At 41.0% G+C, this 17623-nt stretch overlaps 1 protein-coding gene across 2 annotated transcripts; it reads right to left on the bottom strand.

Annotated features, from left to right (window-relative positions):
• Window positions 1-411: 411 nt before the first annotated feature.
• LOC308411225 (uncharacterized protein) lies at window positions 412-16996 on the bottom strand. 2 transcript variants are annotated; one of them, XM_080905075.1, is made up of 7 exons: window positions 16182-16996; window positions 16028-16091; window positions 7429-7496; window positions 7145-7213; window positions 5350-5401; window positions 774-810; window positions 412-690 (listed from the first exon to the last, which is right to left on the bottom strand). In XM_080905075.1, the coding sequence occupies exons 1-7, from the start codon at window positions 16563-16565 to the stop codon at window positions 645-647; spliced, it is 720 nt and encodes a 239-aa protein (XP_080761201.1). In that variant the 5' UTR covers window positions 16566-16996; the 3' UTR covers window positions 412-644. The 2 variants fall into 2 exon arrangements, with proteins under 2 accessions (XP_080761201.1, XP_080761200.1); XM_080905074.1 differs by having other exon boundaries at window positions 414-690; window positions 16028-16995.
• Between the last annotated feature and the right edge of the window lie 627 nt (window positions 16997-17623).

Genomic DNA, 17623 nt, shown 5'->3' with positions numbered 1-17623 from the left:
TGTGCTCATCTTCTTCTCTTCTTCCCCTGGTCTGCCTCTAACTAAGCCTGGTGCTGCCAGAGGTCTCTTCCTGTTAAAAAGTTCCAACTGTTGCCAAGTGCTCACTTATAATAATAATAATAATGGATTGGATTGATATAGCGCTTTTTGAGGCCCTCAAAGCGCTTTACAATGCCACTATTCATTCACTCTCACATTCACACACTAGTGGAGGCTACAGTTGTAGCCACAGCTGCCCTGGGGCAGACTGACAGAAGCCAGGCTGCCATATTGCACCATCGGCCCCTCTGGCCAACACTTCACCTACTGGCGGTAGGTGAAGTGTCTTGCCCAAGGACACAACAACCAGGACAGAGAGCCCGGGGATCGAACCTTCCAGTTACAGATGCGCTTCCCAAAACAGTCTGCATTTAAAAATCAGTCAATCAATAAAAATGTCCCGTCTGTTTTATTTAAATAATGATTTCAGTATTCAGACTTGTCAGGTAGCAACAATACATAAACATGTGAAATTATTATTTTAAAAATTTCTCTGACGTTATTGGGGAGCAAATGTGTTATTGAAGAAAAAAACCCCAAATAACCATAACCAATGAAAGTATGGTATATTAGTTTGTCCACATGGTGGCAACATATGGTTAAATTTAGTTGACATCATCATCATCTTCATCAAAGACGTCAGCTACAGTCCTATGGAAAAAGAAATAGAGATGTGAATGACTGAATTTCAGAATAACTTGAGCAGGCTTAAAGTCAGTGTGAACAGCACTCACTTGTAGATCGATCCAGTCACTTCATCCAGAAATCCTCCTGAATAAAAACGATGAACCATTAGTGAGCTGGAGACAACCAATGACAAAGTCAACATATATGATCAGATGGAAAACTGTTACCTATTGTAACTTTCTACTGCAGTTTGAGTTAACCAAAAACATGTTCCTCTCAGGATTACAAATGCTGGAACACATTGGATCATAATCGGAAAACCTAATTTGATCTAATCTGCTGAGGGATGGCAATTCTTCATTTTTCTTGCAGGATTACCTCTTTCCTCTTTAGCAACCACCTGTAGCAATCTCTGTGGACTGGCAGATGTTATGTCCACCAAAAAGGCCATTTTAAGGAAATGCCATTTCACATGAGCATCTTTGAGCAGCTCAAAGGGACAATGCTGAAGTGCACCAAGGATCACATCCATGTCCCATGGAGGAACTGGAGGTCCAGTCCTGCGAAATGTAAGTTGCTGGGCACTCCTAAGAAACCAGGAAATTAGGGAGAGGTCAGTCCCACTGAGTGCTGAGCAACCAGTGTGAACCACCTTGATTGCTGTTACCATACCTCGCTGGGTAATTGCAGATCAGTTGGGAAAGCAGGAACTACAGGATGGTCTTAAATGTAGCCTCGTAGTGGTCCAACTATTGGACCGCACATCAGGAAGCAAAAAGTCACCAGCGGTAGGGATAGGCAGACCTTGTGGATGGTGCACAGATTCCTGCAAATTTCATATCACAGGTTCAGGCAACCCTAAGGAAAGGTGCCTTTCCAGGTTCTCACCCTGAGCCCTGCCAGGAAGGGCTGGAAAAGCATACTGCTTATTTGAGACAGGAGGTCCCTTTGGAAGGGAAGCTCTCATGGGTCCCATTCAGTAGCAGAGGGATTGCTGAAAACCAAGGCATGTGGGACCAAGAGGGGCCACCAGGATCAGCCTCATCTCCTCGGTCTGGACTCAGTGGAGGACCAACTGGAGGAGGGAGAATGGAAAGGAATGCATAGAGTCTGGGGGCAAGGGTGTGCACGGGTGTCCCACCCCAGAGGCAGGTCATCATTCTGGAGAGAGAAGAAACAATGGCATTGCGTCAACTCCCTGGACGAAAAGATAGAAGTTTGCCCTTCCAAAGTGATGCCAGACCTGGTCAACCATCTGTGGATGGAGTCTCCACTCTCCTGGGCTCGGGCCCCCATCAACTTAATGTCCACGTTCAATGGCCCTGCTGCATGTACCCAAGCAAACTCAATGGAACAGGGGATGAGCACACTGCCACAACCTGTTAGCCATCCTGAAGAGGAGGGGAGAACCTAGGCCTGTTGATGTAGGCTGTTGCAACCATTGTGTCTGTCCTGATGATAACATGTTACAGCTCCAGTGAGGATAAGTTGCCTAGTGGCTGGTTCAATAGCCATTTACAAGTGTCCGTGAAGACCAGCTGACGGTGAGTCACCAGACCTACTGCGTGACCCTGGTCTAAGTTGGTTGAGTCCCTCCACCAATGGAAAGCTCAGTGGAGACCACAACTTTTACCTAGTGAGACCGCTCCAGGCACAGGCTGGAAGGGGGCTGGCCGACCTTGCTCCAGGATAGGTCAAGGGAGAGGGGGGTCGCTGGAGGATGTCAGAGCCTTGGCTGTTCATCCTCCTTCTTTCCATGTGGGTGCGCACCACGTCTACAAAAGCCAAGAGCCGAACTACTAGCTCATCAGGTCCTTAATGTCAGGCACCTGCATCTGGGAAGGCCGCAAATGTCCAGTGTCCTCAAAACTGGAAGCAGGCGCCACAGAGTCCTCAGGAAGGGCAGAGCTCTGGATGCTCTGCTAATCACATTCAATCGCTGGGGCCAGTGAGGAGCTCCTAAAGGGTGGCTCTTCGACAAGCCTAGCAGCAGGGGAAGGGAAAGACACCTGCCAAGGGTCTGGGCACTCCCCCTTGGCCTGTGAGGCATCCATTTTTCCAACTTTAGGCATATCGAGAAGGGGTGAGCCTGCACATTTTGTGCCAGAAAAGTGAGTACAGGTCAGTCCATACAGGACTAGGGGTTTTTCCCTCACCAGCAAGGCATGTTAGTACCCAATCACATCGCACCTGTTATGCCATCATCCAGAGGCATAGAAATGTCACATCCCACACAGTTATGGCACACAGGGCTTGCCATACTTGCTGGGAGAATGAGGCAGCCGTAACGATGAAACAGCGAGATAAATACTGCTTTTTCCTAAGCTAAGCTAAATAGCTCATCTTTCTTTGCTGATCTTCATGTTCCCCTGACTGTCTTTCATACAATTTTCTTTTAGTTTATATTGTGAAGGATGCTTGGTGAGAAGGGTTATGCTAAGCCACTCGGTGTGAAACTCACGATCGTGAAAAACAGACTGGGCTCACCTAGCAGACCAGAGAAACCCTCGCTCACGGGGCTAACAGCATCAGCCACAGCAAGGACCCAATGGACATGTAAACCAGCGAAACCACAGGCAATATGCCAGAAGTGATCACAGCCAACTAGAGCTACAGAGGAAATGACAGCAATCCTGGGAGGCTGCCAACAGACAGGCTCCCCACCATAAAGGTAACAGACACACACTGTACCACACACTCTTCCAATACACACACTGCACCTGACAGTAAAGTGAAGCTCAAATGATCGATGATTTCAAGTCTGAACAGCTGTTTTATAGATAAGGGGCATGGCCACGCAAATTGGAGTATCTTAAAGAAGAAGCTACACGCCCTGACAAAGGGGATCATTCCATGTTGAGTATGTAACAGAGTTTAGAGATAGAGACAGAGACAACTAGAAAAAGCATTTCACAGCAAATATGCAATATACAATACCATACCAACGGTACACCAAAGTGCTTCACAATAAAACAGCAGGTTAAAACATGAATAATATAAGACCATTAACAAAGCACTGAATATGCCAACAGGTCAATGGCACTAATTACGCAAGAATAAAAGTGAATATCAAACCAAACTTGCTAGAAACACATGGGTATTAAGTAGAAGATGTATACAAAGTTAAATTGTTAGTTAAGACCAGAGGTGACCATGCGTTTGCCCTGGTTGCGCCTCAGCTGTGGAATAACCTTCCCATTGCTATTCACGCGTCTGAATCCATCCAATCATTCAAATCACTATTAAAAACTCTCTTATTTAACCTTGCTTTTCTGGTTAGTTAATGCCTGTATTTTATACTTAAGCCGAGATCTAGACTGTACCAAAAGTCATTGGGCTGATGACCTGAGGGCTGTCCCAGGGGTATATGGTCTAAGGAGTTTCGTCGAGATAGCTAGGCGCTGTATTGTTTATAATTTTAAAGGTAAGCAGCAATATTTTAAATTCAATATAGTATTTGATTGCAAATCAGCAAGGACAGGGGTGACAGAGGCAAACCTTCTGGTTTCAGTCAAAAGGCGTGCCGGAGCATTTTGGACAAGCTGCAATCTATAATATGAATGCTGAAAATTTGGAAATTTTACCTGAAATGCTTGAAACTATTAGAAATACTTAAAGTTGAATTTGCTGAATGGCTTAACTGCATAAGATTACCAAAATATAGAGTACCAAAAACTGAAAAATGTGATAAATAAAGCCAAAAAATTACTTAGACTGAGCTTCATTTGCTAAAATTTCCTTTTCCAAAATAAAAAAAGCAAAAGTTGGTACTGAAGATCATCAAAATGAAGAAGTACTGAAAGTAATGCAGTACAACAAAAAATGACCTCAAGCAAGCTCAGCATGAGTCCACAAATTCTAAGCAGACAGTTTTTGATTGGTGGCAGGATGTAAACACCCCTCTGACACACACACACACACACACACACACACACACACACACACACACACACACACACACACACACACACACACACACACATCTGTAGACCCTGTGGCAGGTTGATTTACACACAAGTTAATAACAACATACAGAGACACTATTTACAGATATAGAGACAAGGACAAAAACCAGTGATCACATCATATTAGAACAGAGACAACAAGAGTGGACAACAGGGGACAGTACAGAAAACAATAATGAAAACATCAATTATTTAATGTTTAATAAATCAAGATTTGGATCTTAACGTTCACATTAATAAATGCACGGGGGGGGGGGGGGGGGGGGGGGGGGATTAGGGAAGTGGAGACAGCTGGGAACACAGCAAGGACAAATCAGGATTAATAAGACCGCAAACTGAACATAACACAGACAAGACACGGGTTTATCAAAATGAAACCAGAAGTAATGTGAGACATACAAAGCTGACATGGACAGAAGAAAAAATATGGAGACATGACAGACTTCAAGGAAACAAAGAAGACATAAAGAAACACAGGGACCAGACTGAAGGAACTGAAAAGACTAAAATATGACTTGAGCATATCAAAAGGAAAATTTAATGATTCCCCAAAACTGTGGCTCAAAGATAGGACATGACTATATATAAAGTGCCAAACTCTAAGCTTCCTGTAATTTAGGAGTGATGACCAGATAAACTGAAACAAAGAAACTTTCCTTTTGAAATGTCGTTCCATATATATTCATATATTCACAGTGGTGACAGAGAATTTACTCACCAGGCTTACAAACGGTTTGGCAAACAGGACAAACATTGCAGAAACTGCACATCTATGAACAAAAAGAAACAAATTAATGAATTCAAAATTTGTCCTGGCATGAAATGGTACGGGGGTGGGGGGTTCTGAACAGTAGCAGAGTGGTGAGTGACATTATAATGTGACAGTATAAAGTCAGGAAGATGGGACGACTATGGAAAAGCAGAACTGCTTCAATGCACTTTTGCACTATATATATATATATATATATATATATATATATATATATATACTACATATATATATATGTAGTATTTTTTTCCTTTTCATTCTTTCACTTTATATTTCTGCCTGTCTGATGATCTCATTTTTAAACATTAAATCAGATGTTATGATCAGTTACTCAGTACCCAAGTACCCTTTTTACTCAATACCTTTTAACTCTTGCTTGAATAATTTCTTGGACGGCTAGTTTTTACTGTTACTTGAGTAAAACTATGTTGAGGTAGTGCTACTGTTACTTGAGTACAATTTTTGGCTACTCTCTGGTAGTAACCCATCCCTCTAATGGTAAAGGTAGACCCAAACCATGGCAGCAAAATGCCTTAAATCAAAACACACCTATCCGGTTGTTCAGTCTGACGTCACTAGCCGTGTCTGGGTCTAAACTCTGCTGCAGGTCCATATATCAAACGATCACTATGGCATTACTGAGAGTTGAAAAACTGTCTAAAGTCTTTCATCTTTAATAAAATGATCAGCGTTCTGCTCTACCAGGTGTAACAATTGAGTTTAACATCCAGGCATCCATGAAAACGGAATTTATGACATTTAACGGAGTTAGAAGTTAGCAGGGAGTTAGCTCGCTAGCTTCTATCTAAATACAATATAGCATGTCCTGACTGCGGGGTTTTGGAAACAAATTAAAACGTACAGCTCTGCTATCACTTCCAGCATAAATGAAGACAGAAAACTAAACAGCAGTGACGTTTGTAGGGTTACTGAAGTTGGGCTAGCTGGTATATAATGTTGTGCTACGTGACCGCTAGCGACACAGCTATGTTAGCATAATATAAACAAGCTAACTTTTTTTCCACTCGATAAAAGTTAATGTGAGTGTTCTCGGTGGTCAGGAACAAATGTAATCGCATGGCAGGATGCTGTAAAAGGACCAAACTTCAGCCAGGAGAACAACTGAGATAATCCATCCACAATACGAGGTTAGTCATTCATATACTGCTGCATGGGCTGGGCTGTAGTTACATCGTAAGGTTTTAAAAACTGAGCTTAAATAAATGATTAGCGGTAATAAAAGCCGAGGGAGGTCAACAGTGATCACTGACTGTTTTAGGAGCTTTTTGAGATCAAATAGAAGAAAATAAATAACATTAAACATGTTAACAACACAAAAGCCATATTAAACGCAGACTACTTTAGGCCCGGAAGTAGGATTCGTCGCGTCATCACTGAACAACCGGATTGCTTTTTGTTGGACTCCTTTGGTGCGTTTCCTGTTTGCTAGCTTCCCCTGTATCAGTGTCAGCCCCACTTGTTGCTTGCTCCAAACGTCACCTCAAACTATACAGTCTTGGCTCCCCCCTTGCCTCAAAAATACAACAGACCAATATCACCATCCATTATATTACTAGAAAAGGAACCACTGTTGTCAAAAACTCCCTACTTTTCTGTGCTCTGCAGTTCTTAGTTCCTGGATTTATTGTCATCGTGTTACATTACCATAGTTGTTATTTATTGTGCATCAAAGGCAGAATTGCTTTAAATTGAGAAGGAGGTCAGATGTTGTGTACTTTCTCACCTTGCAGTCGTCACAGTGCTCGGAGGTGTCTCCCTCCTCACAAGGACATTTATCACAGCTGTCACAGTGCTGGAAGAAAGCCCATTTTATTTTAAAAAGACTAGAAAGCAAATCATGAAATAGCAAGCAGTGCTCTCACGTCAGTAAGGAAGGAACAATCCACCAGTTTTAATGTTTAGATATTTGGGTCCATAACTGTACATCGTGATGTTTGTTTTAGTAAGGATTTGACTTTGATCCTGTAATGACAGAACATCATTTCTCAAAGTCAATCTCATACATACCTCACAGAATTCACAATATGCGCACACAGAGCCCTTGTGATAAGTACCGTCTTCATCGTCGTCGTCATCTGCACAGATTATTTATAAAAGATATATGACTAAATGAGAATAATTACAATAAAATGAACTAGTTGTTTCCCTGGTGTTTTTGTTTTATACAACAAAAGGAAAGAACGAAGTTCTAATTCCTAATATTGTGATCTGGACTACAATGCAGATTTTTGTTATAAGTTTGCTTCTTCACAGATGATAACAAAACCAAAGTGCAAAAAATGCAAAATTGTCTTTTTACTGGTAAAAATGACTGACAACAAAGTAAAGAAGGCACAGAGTCAGTAGACTCAGTATACTTTGAAGACATTGACTGGTTTAGGTTACAGGAGCAAGCCTAGTTCTAGTTTTATTCTAGAATAATTTAGTACTTGTTTGCTAAGTGTATATAATGGCTACAGAGTAAAATAGAAAACTATCAAGATGTTTACAGCTCATTTCTTAAAGTTTTGGGGATTTTTGGTGCATTATGGTTGGCATTTATAGATAATTTCAGTATTGGAGCATTTATTGGAGGATATGACTAATGAAATAAGTCAATTGAAGTTCTGGCTTGATAAAAACAAGTTATCATTAAATTTGAATAAATCTAAACTTATGTTATTTGGAAATAGTCATTTAAATACAAATGCAAAGATTCAAATAAATGGTGTTGATATTGAAAGAGTCAGTGAAAATAAATTTCTGGGGGTAATAACAGATGAAAAACTTAACTGAGAGCTCACGTAAGATATATTCATTCCAAAGTATCACAAAGCATTGCAATACTAAACAAGGCAAAACAGCTATTAGACAAACATCACTTCATATTCTATACTGTTCACTGGTTTCACCATACTTAAGCTATTGTGCAGAGGTCTGGGGCAAAAACTATAAAACCACATTACATTCACTTTTTACTCTTCAAAAAAAAAAAAGCAATTCGAATCATCCACAGTGCAGGTTACAGGAACATACAAACTCACTATTTTTGCAGTCTGAAATATTGAAAATTGACGATCTAGTGAAAAGCAAAAAATAAAGAACTGCCAGGTGATATTCAGAGTATGCTTTTTGTTTGAAAGAAGGAAGTTATAATTTAAGGGGTTTTTATAACTTCAAAACAGGGAAGGTCTGTGTGTTTCTGTTCATGGAGTGAAACTGGAACAGTCTGAATATGGAACGAGAAAAAGTTGAATTTCCTGCGAAAATGCAGTGTGAATGCCTCGTATTGGAATCTGCTGAAAACAACTGAAAACGCAGAATTATCTGCTTAAAAGAGGTGTAGAAGCAGAAGTGCTTGCTGAAGATGGCTGTATGTGAAAGGGTAAACTGAAGAGTGTCAAGAAAGCAGAGTGGAGGCAAGCAGGGAAGATGTGTGGAAACCGTCACACATAGGATTCAAACCTTTGCCACCGGGTCTCACGGCAGCTGCTCATCCCACTGAGCCAAACCAGTTCTGGTGCCAAACAAAGATATTATGAGAGAAAAATGTGCACTGTGGAGCAGAAGTTGAAATTTGCTGAAAAGAGGTGAAGAAGCAGAACTTTGTGCTGAAAGGAGGTGAAGAAACTGAAATTTGTGCAGAATAGAGTTGAAGAGGCTGAGCTTTGTGCTGAAAAGAGGTAGAAAAGTTGGAATTCTGCTGAAAAGAGGTGAATCAGCACAATTTATGCTGAAAAGAGGCTAAGAAGCAGAACTTTGCGCTGAAAACAGGTGAATCAGAAGAATTTCTGCTGAAAAGGGGTAAAGACGCTGAAGTTTGTGCTGAAACAGCTGAAGAAGCTTGAATTAGTGCTGAAAAGCAGTGAAAAACTGAAAATTCTGCTAAAAAGAGGTGAAAAAGCTGAAATTTGTGCTGAAAAGAGTTTAGATAGTTGAACTGTTAACTGAATTTTTTTTTGTCCTAAGCGGATTTGAACCCAGGCCTCCTGGTCTGAGAACGGCTGCTCATCTCACTGAGCTAAAACATGGCTCAGCCCGGCAAGCAAAACTGGTGATCACACTGATAATGTGGTCCCATTCAGCAAAATGGGCCAAAAAATGCAATAAATGCTTAATATCTGAAAAAGTATAAAAGCTATGAGCACCAGGCATTAGCAGAAAGAGCAGAACAGTTTAAAATTTGAATGGTGAAAATCTGAGGGAGTAGTTAACCAGCAAAGGTCAGAGCAAATAGAATAAGGTAGAAGAATAAAGTTTAAAGAGAAACAGGAACTCAATAGTGTGAATGCCTTGAGGCATTCACACTATTAAAGCGACGTCCAAACATAAAACCGTTCAAAAAGAGTTATAAAAATATGATCTACTCGAACTATAAAGAAAAGTAAAATATTGAAATTAAGTGAATGTCTCTATTTTAAAAAAAAAATCATGATGTGATATTATAGTATATGGTATATCAGAAATCTGTTCACTATTTTTATTACAAATTATATCAGTAAGGAAGCTGATTAAATATTATCTGATAATTTATGGCAAAGGGGTGGGATTAAATAAGTGTTTACTTCTTCCCACTCCCTTTCAACATGTAAATTAATCAGAACGGCAGCTATATTGAAATGCATTGATGTTTTTGTATAGTATTTTTTTCTCTCTTATTTTCTTTTCTAAATGTACCTGTATATTGCTTACATGTTTGAAATAAATTACCAATCAATCAACCAATCAAAGTGGCAACATAAAAGTGTTGTAAAAACAGACTTTTAGTTTCTGCTGTTTAGTATCATTTGTATTATGTTGTAATACCATCCACCCAGGCTGGAGCCTATTCCAGCTACCATAGGACGACAGGCAGGGTGCACCCTGGACAGGCTGCCAGTCCATCAGCAGGGCTAACACACACTACATGTTAAAGTGTGGACAGACCTTCTCATTTCATGGTTTTTCTTTATTTGCTTCTACTTTCTACATTGTAGATACAAACTGAAGACATCAAATATATGAAGCAAGTTTATGGAATTATGTATCAAAGAAAAGATGGATAAATAACTCTACAGTGGGGCAAAAAAGTATTTAGTCAGCCACCGATTGTGCAAGTTCCCCCACTAAAATGATGACAGAGGTCAGTAATTTGCACCAGAGGTACACTTCAACTGTGAGAGACAGAATGTGAAAAAAAAATCCATGAATCCACATGGTAGGATTTGTAAAGAATTTATTCGTAAATCAGGGTGGAAAATAAGTATTTGGTCACCTCAAACATGGAAAATCTCTGGCTCTCACAGACCTGTAACGTCTTCTGTAAGAAGCTTTTCTGTCCCCCACTCGTTACCTGTATGAATGGCACCTGTTTGAACTCATCATCTGTATAAAAGACACCTGTCCACAGCCTCAAACAGTCAGACTCCAAACTCCGCCATGGCCAAGACCAAAGAGCTTTCGAAGGACACCAGGAAAAGTATTGTAGACCTGCACCAGACTGGGAAGAGTGAATCTACAATAGGCAAGCAGCTTGGTGTGAAAAAATCAACTGTGGGAGCAATCATCAGAAAATGGAAGACATACAAGACCACTGATAATCTCCCTCGATCTGGGGCTCCACGCAAGATCTCATCCCGTGGGGTCAAAATGATCATGAGAACGGTGAGCAAAGATCCCAGAACCACACGGGGGGACCTGGTGAATGACCTGCAGAGAGCTGGGACCAAAGTAACAAAGGTCACCATCAGTAACACACTACAACGGCAGGGAATCAAATCCCGCAGTGCCAGACGTGTTCCGCTGCTGAAGCCAGTGCATGTCCAGGCCCGTCTGAAGTTTGCCAGAGAGCACATGGATGATACAGCAGAGGATTGGGAGAATGTCATGTGGTCAGATGAAACCAAAGTAGAACTTTTTGGTATAAACTCAACTCGTCGTGTTTGGAGGAAGAAGAATACTGAGTTGCATCCCAAGAACACCATACCTACTGTGAAGCATGGGGGTGGAAACATCATGCTATGGGGCTGTTTTTCTGCCAAGGGGACAGGACGACTGATCCGTGTTAAGGACAGAATGAATGGGGCCATGTATCGTGAGATTTTGAGCCAAAACCTCCTTCCATCAGTGAGAACTTTGAAGATGAAACGAGGCTGGGTCTTCCAACATGACAATGATCCAAAACACACCGCCCGGGCAACAAAGGAGTGGCTCCGTAAGAAGCATTTGAAAGTCCTGGAGTGGCCTAGCCAGTCTCCAGACCTCAACCCCATAGAAAATCTGTGGCGGGAGTTGAAAGTCCGTGTTGCTCGGCGACAGCCCCAAAACATCACTGCTCTCGAGAAGATCTGCATGGAGGAATGGGCCAAAATACCAGCTACTGTGTGTGCAAACCTGGTAAAGACCTATAGTAAACGTTTGACCTCTGTTATTGCCAACAAAGGTTATGTTACAAAGTATTGAGTTGTATTTTTGTTATTGACCAAATACTTATTTTCCACCCTGATTTACCAATAAATTCTTTACAAATCCTACCATGTGGATTCATGGATTTTTTTTTCACATTCTGTCTCTCACAGTTGAAGTGTACCTCTGGTGCAAATTACTGACCTCTGTCATCATTTTAGGTGGGGGAACTTGCACGATTGGTGGCTGACTAAATACTTTTTTGCCCCACTGTAAATATATTTTAGATTCCTCAAAGTAGCCACTGTTTGCTTTGTTGACAGAGCTGCAAACCCTGCTCTCAGTGAGCTTCATGATGTAGTCACCTGACATGGTTTCCCCTCACAGGTGTGCCTGTCAGGGTTCATTTGTGGCATTTCTTTCCTTCTTAACAACATCAGTTGTGTTGTGCAGAAGTCAGGTTGGTACACAGCTGACAGCCATAGTTGACAACTGTTAGAATTCATATCATGTCACGAACCAATCAGCTAAGTAAAGAGAAACAACAGCCCATCATTAATTTACGAACTGAAGGTCAGACAGTCCAGAAAACTGCTAAAACTTTGAATGTGTCCCAACATATGACTGTACACCAACCCACCCAACCAATGTCATCGTCAAGTATGCTTTTGACACCAATGTGGTTGGGCCCATGTCTGATAGAGATGAGACAGTGTACAGAACCTGTCCTCCTGGTGCTCCGAAAACAACCTGAGGCAGAAGGTCCTTAAAATCAAAGAACTTATAATGAACTTTAGGAGCGACAAACAGCTCCATTCCCCTTCGATTATAAATGGAGGATGGGTGGAATCTGTCTCCACCTTCAGGTTTCTGGGCACCCACATCTTTGCTGATCCCACCTGTACCCACAACACCGACTGGTAAAGAAGACCCAGCAGTGGCTGCATTTCCCCCATGTCCTCTGGAAAAACAACCAGAACCAGAAGCTGCTGCTGGCCTTCTATGGCTCCTCAGTGGAGAACGTGCGCTCCTACTGCCCAGGTGTTTGGTGCGCAGGGGCCGCAACTGAGAACAGGAAGACTGCACAGAGAGTCATTAACACCGTCCAAAAAAACCATTGGCTGCCCTCTGCCACCCCTGCCCACCCATCTCACCAATCTGAGCCATGGTCTGTGGTTGGCCTCATGTTTTAGGCCAACCACAGACAGACTATTCAGACCAAGTATTTTCTTTGCGCTACCTCCAACCAAGAACTTTGCTCTCCAATGTGTGCCTTTCTATTGTTGTGTATATATTTCTCTAGACTGTATATATCGCTTCTGTTTGCTATTTATAGCAGATGTCTTTACTATTTATATATTTATTAAAACCATTAAGCGCTATGGCAAAACTGGCTCATATGAGGACCACCCCAGGAAAGGAAGACCAAGAGATGGCCTGGCCTCCACAGTCGCCTAACCTAACCCAGTGGAGATGGTTTGGGATAAGATGGAGCGCAGAGTGAAGGCAAAGGACCAACAAGTGCTCAGCATCTCTGAATTCCTTCAAGACTGTTGGAAACCATTTCAGGAGACGACCTCATGAAGCTCATGGAGAGAGAGCCAAGAGTGTGCAAGGTAGTAATCAAAGCAAAGGATCTAAAATATAAAACATGTTTTGAGTTATTTCACACTTTTTTGTTTGCTACATATTTGCACATGTGTTCATTCATAGTTTGATGCTTTCAGTGAGAATCTACAATGGAAATAGTGGAAAAACCATAAAATGAGAAGGTGTATAGGGTTAAGGGATTAGGTTAATTGGTGACTCTAAACTGCCCATAGATGTGAATGTGACTTCTTAATTAATTACAGTTTTAATGCTGCAAAAGCGCAAAAAACACATGGGAAGTAAAACAGAATACAAAAGAAGCTGAATAAATCAGTGGAACAATGGAAGTAGAAATGGAAGTAGAAAAAGACAACATTAGCTGTTTACTATCACTGTATTAAAATTCTCAATTAGAAGTAAATTGAAACTGTCGAAAAATGTCATTTGAGCTAAACTACAGAAATCTTTACAAGCATTATGGTTCATCACTAATCCCAGAGTTGGGGTCAGTCTGATGTACCTGTTGTATACATGCTCAGGTGTAAAAGCTGCTGCAGTAACATTCGGCTAACTTCAATTTCTTCAGGAAGTGCACTTTGTAGTTGTAATTAAGTATATAGTCAGACATTAGAGAAGAATTACCTTATAACTGTACTTATGGATATAAATTCATGTAGTTCACTAAAAAGTAATCATGCTACAAATAACTTTTTGACACGATATTATATTATCATCAAAAAATGTTTCACGCAAAAGTTAAAAAATGTGTTGCCCCTTCATTTTAATGAACATTTTTGCAGCTCTATTACATTTGTGTTCACTGCTTCAAAACACCACCACCCAGATGCTTAGAAAAGCATTTAAAGCACAGTTCATATAGACAATAGGCCGTGGTCAGAAGAGATACTCACTTGAACACTGAGATTTCAAATGTCTGTAGCTCTGGTCCTCATACAGGTAAAACCATCAACACATTTGTACAGATCTTTGATAAAAGTAATATGGCTTTTCAATCAGTTTGACAACTCTAATATAAGTCCGCTGCCTTCATTAACAGATATAAGCGATTTTTGAAAACCCGATTTATTTAATAAATCAAAGTAAGTGTTAAGACAAAAGACAGTGTTGATTGTAGTAATGTCTACATGATTGTTCACAGTCAGCACAAACCACAAATGTGGCAAATGAGAATGCAGACAACCCATTCATCTCTTGACAGTTTGATTTTTTTTGACAAAGCTTTAATTCCTCTATAGAAAGAGATGTTTCTCTCTTTTCCCAAACACTCTAATCCTAAAGGTCTGAAAAGGCATCGGCAAATCTGTTACATTTCATAACAAATAAGGTTTTATACATTTGTTCAATTTCTACATTGAGTATTTGTATTTAGGTATATCAGTGCCAAATAAGCATTGGATTGATAGGAGAAAAATTAATAAAGGAAATAAAATTTTAGTTTAAGCTACTGAAATGCACATCACAATTCTTTTTTTAAATGTAACAATTAAGAACATGAGAATTTGACAAGAGAAAATGAGGTAAGATTATTACATTTCTTGTAAATACATAAAGTTCTTCCATTATATGTGTTTAGCAGTTTTTACAAGTGCACACACCAGACTTGATTAATGAATTTGGTACATTACAGCAGTGAGTGGCATGAATGCCCCACAGAGAAAGAAAGATGAGAGATATTGAAAAAGAGAGAAACTTTAAGTCTGTTGGTAATTAAAGCTTTCAAATGAGTGAATTTAGGTAGTGGCCGTCCTGCACCTCCCCTCACGCTTTACTCTCCCTCTGTCTGTTTCTGTAGCGCCCTGTTCCCCAGTCTACTCCCAATATCACTGTCTCTCTTTCTTTCTCTGTAGGTTCACATAAAGACACAAATCCAAAACAAATGAAAAATGAAGATCCTAGTGGAGGAACCATTCTCGAGGAGACATTCTTTCAAGTGATACACAAATAAAAAATCTCAGACTAGTGACCCCAATAACTGACTCCCAAGACAAGCTTGGCCTTATTTGAGATGTTTTTTTCTCTCTCTCTCTCAAATCAAATCTTCTGCAGTCCCCAAGTTCATATCTAGCATACTGTACGAAGGACTTCGGACAGTTGGACTTCAGATGGGCCAGTTCAATTTCCCAAGAGTGCTCATAACTCTAGTTAAGCAGGGAAAAGAACACAGTGTCAGAGACAGCAAGGGAAATGGACAGCTGGAAAGAGGTGGAGGAGGCACTTTTATTACCAATGAGCTCTGAGACATTAAATAAATATGGACAAAGAGATGATCAGGTTGTAAGAATCTTAACAAGGGGAGTGGCTAACATTTTAGCTCCTCCCCTTTTGTACACTGTCCTGCACTGAACATGCAAACATTTGACCCCTGAAACATTGTGATAAGCACTACCTCTCAATGGCACTTAAATATTCAGTCTGCTTTGACTGGTGGCTACTTTGCTATTTTATTCCCCTGTTCTGACAATTTGTGTAGTCATTCGTAGCCTGAAAAAACTGTCTGAAAAGACAAGTCATAACAGGTAATGCTCAGATGGATTACAGTTTCCAGTATGTTACATGGGCAAATGGCTGCGTATATGAAAAATCAAAGCAATATGAGAACACACGTCCCCTAACTTCCATTAAAAAGACTGACCTTCATGATCGTCATCATCGTCGTCGTCATCGTCGTCGTCATCGTCGTCGTCATCGTCATCATCGTCATCATCGTCGTCGTCATCATCATCGTCGTCATCGTCATCGTCATCGTCATCATCATCGTCATCGTCATCGTCATCATCATCATCATCATCGTCGTCATCATCATCGTCGTCATCGTCATCATCATCGTCGTCATCATCATCGTCGTCATCATCATCGTCATCATCATCATCGTCATCATCATCATCGTCGTCATCGTCGTCGTCATCATCGTCGTCATCATCGTCATCATCGTCGTCGTCATCATCGTCGTCGTCATCATCGTCGTCATCATCATCGTCGTCATCATCGTCGTCATCATCATCGTCGTCGTCGTCGTCGTCATCATCGTCATCGTCATCATCGTCAGCCATCAGACCCTGCTCAGAAGGGAATGGCAGATCCTGTGCCTTGGCAGTAGGTGCCAGCGGGGTGTGGAAAGAGCAGAGCAGCGCCAACAACAGTGCAAGAATCAAACTTCTCAATGATGCCATGGTTACAGTTAAGAAAGAGCAAACTAAGGAGTAATTAACCTAGAATGACTGCAGGAGTCCACCGCTGAAGCTCTTTTCACCTGCTCACACAAGTTAATCAATTCAAACCCACTCTGACGTAGACACTTCAGACAGACTCTTGCAGTACGGAATGGACACCAGTAAAAATGGCATCCAATGGACACAGTCCAATGCAGAGAAGATATTCCAAAGTGAAATCCAAATACTTGTTCCCAAGTTGTGACAAAAATGATCCTTAGAAAAATTGGTGTCCTACCGTTTTAATCTGGGATCACAATAAGACTGTGTCTTTTAGTCCAATTGTAACACTTGTGTGAACAGTTAAGACTGCAGGAAAAAGTGGAGAGGAGTAAGTGGCCAATGCTGAAGGCACATTCAGAACTAATGTGTGAGCGACAGAAAAAGAGTGAGACTGACCTATGGGGTAAGCTGAGAGGTTGGAGGGTGGGGTGGGGGTGGCAGTCAGGGTGACTGACAGGGGCAAATGCTGGAGGTTAGGCCTGCACCATCCATAAGTTAAGTTCACGATGAAGAGGGGAATGACTGTAGGAGGTATATGAAACAAATGGAATGTATTTTCCATCATCAACTGTTCAACTGTAGAACAAATGTTAGAGAGACACATATGAGGAGAAAGTCTGGCCAATCATGACAATACACTGTGGCAGAAAGGAAGATGACACATTATGTTAGACCTGGCAGGATATTGACAATGTTGTTGTACACGGTACTGACTGACCCGGCTAGTTGGGAAGTTAGTGTGTTTGTACGTACACTGTGTACTAATACCACTCTGAGCTTTGGTAATAATTGTAATTGTAGGTACTTGATAAACTTTCTTCTAAAGTATTGGAGGGAAAATGTTTGCCACAGGCTCACCCTCTGATTGAGTTAAAATGAAACAAAAGACAACAGCAAAAAACAAACAAGCTGTGTGGTTAAACTTCACATCAATACACACTTTGCTTTCATTTAGCCCCCATTACGTTGAAGACAAGCTAAAATATTGTTGATTTATACCCTTAAATGCACAGTCT

This window comes from Rhamphochromis sp. 'chilingali' (genome assembly GCF_963969265.1).
Source record: "Rhamphochromis sp. 'chilingali' genome assembly, chromosome: 15".
NCBI classification, from domain to species: domain Eukaryota; kingdom Metazoa; phylum Chordata; class Actinopteri; order Cichliformes; family Cichlidae; genus Rhamphochromis; species Rhamphochromis sp. 'chilingali'.
This window is presented reverse-complemented; position numbering and strand designations above follow the sequence as displayed.

What these genes read in the sequence shown, in the direction of transcription:
- LOC308411225 (XM_080905074.1), bottom strand. Translation starts at nt 16,565, where the DNA reads ATGGCATCATTGAGAAGTTTGATTCTTGCACTGTTGTTGGCGCTGCTC. An exon ending in CGATGATGACGATCATGAAG is followed by an intron (nt 7,497 to 16,027) that starts GTCAGTCTTTTT and finishes TAATCTGTGCAG; the next exon opens with ATGACGACGACGATGAAGAC. An exon ending in AGCACTGTGACGACTGCAAG is followed by an intron (nt 5,402 to 7,144) that starts GTGAGAAAGTAC and finishes TTTTGTTCATAG; the next exon opens with ATGTGCAGTTTCTGCAATGT.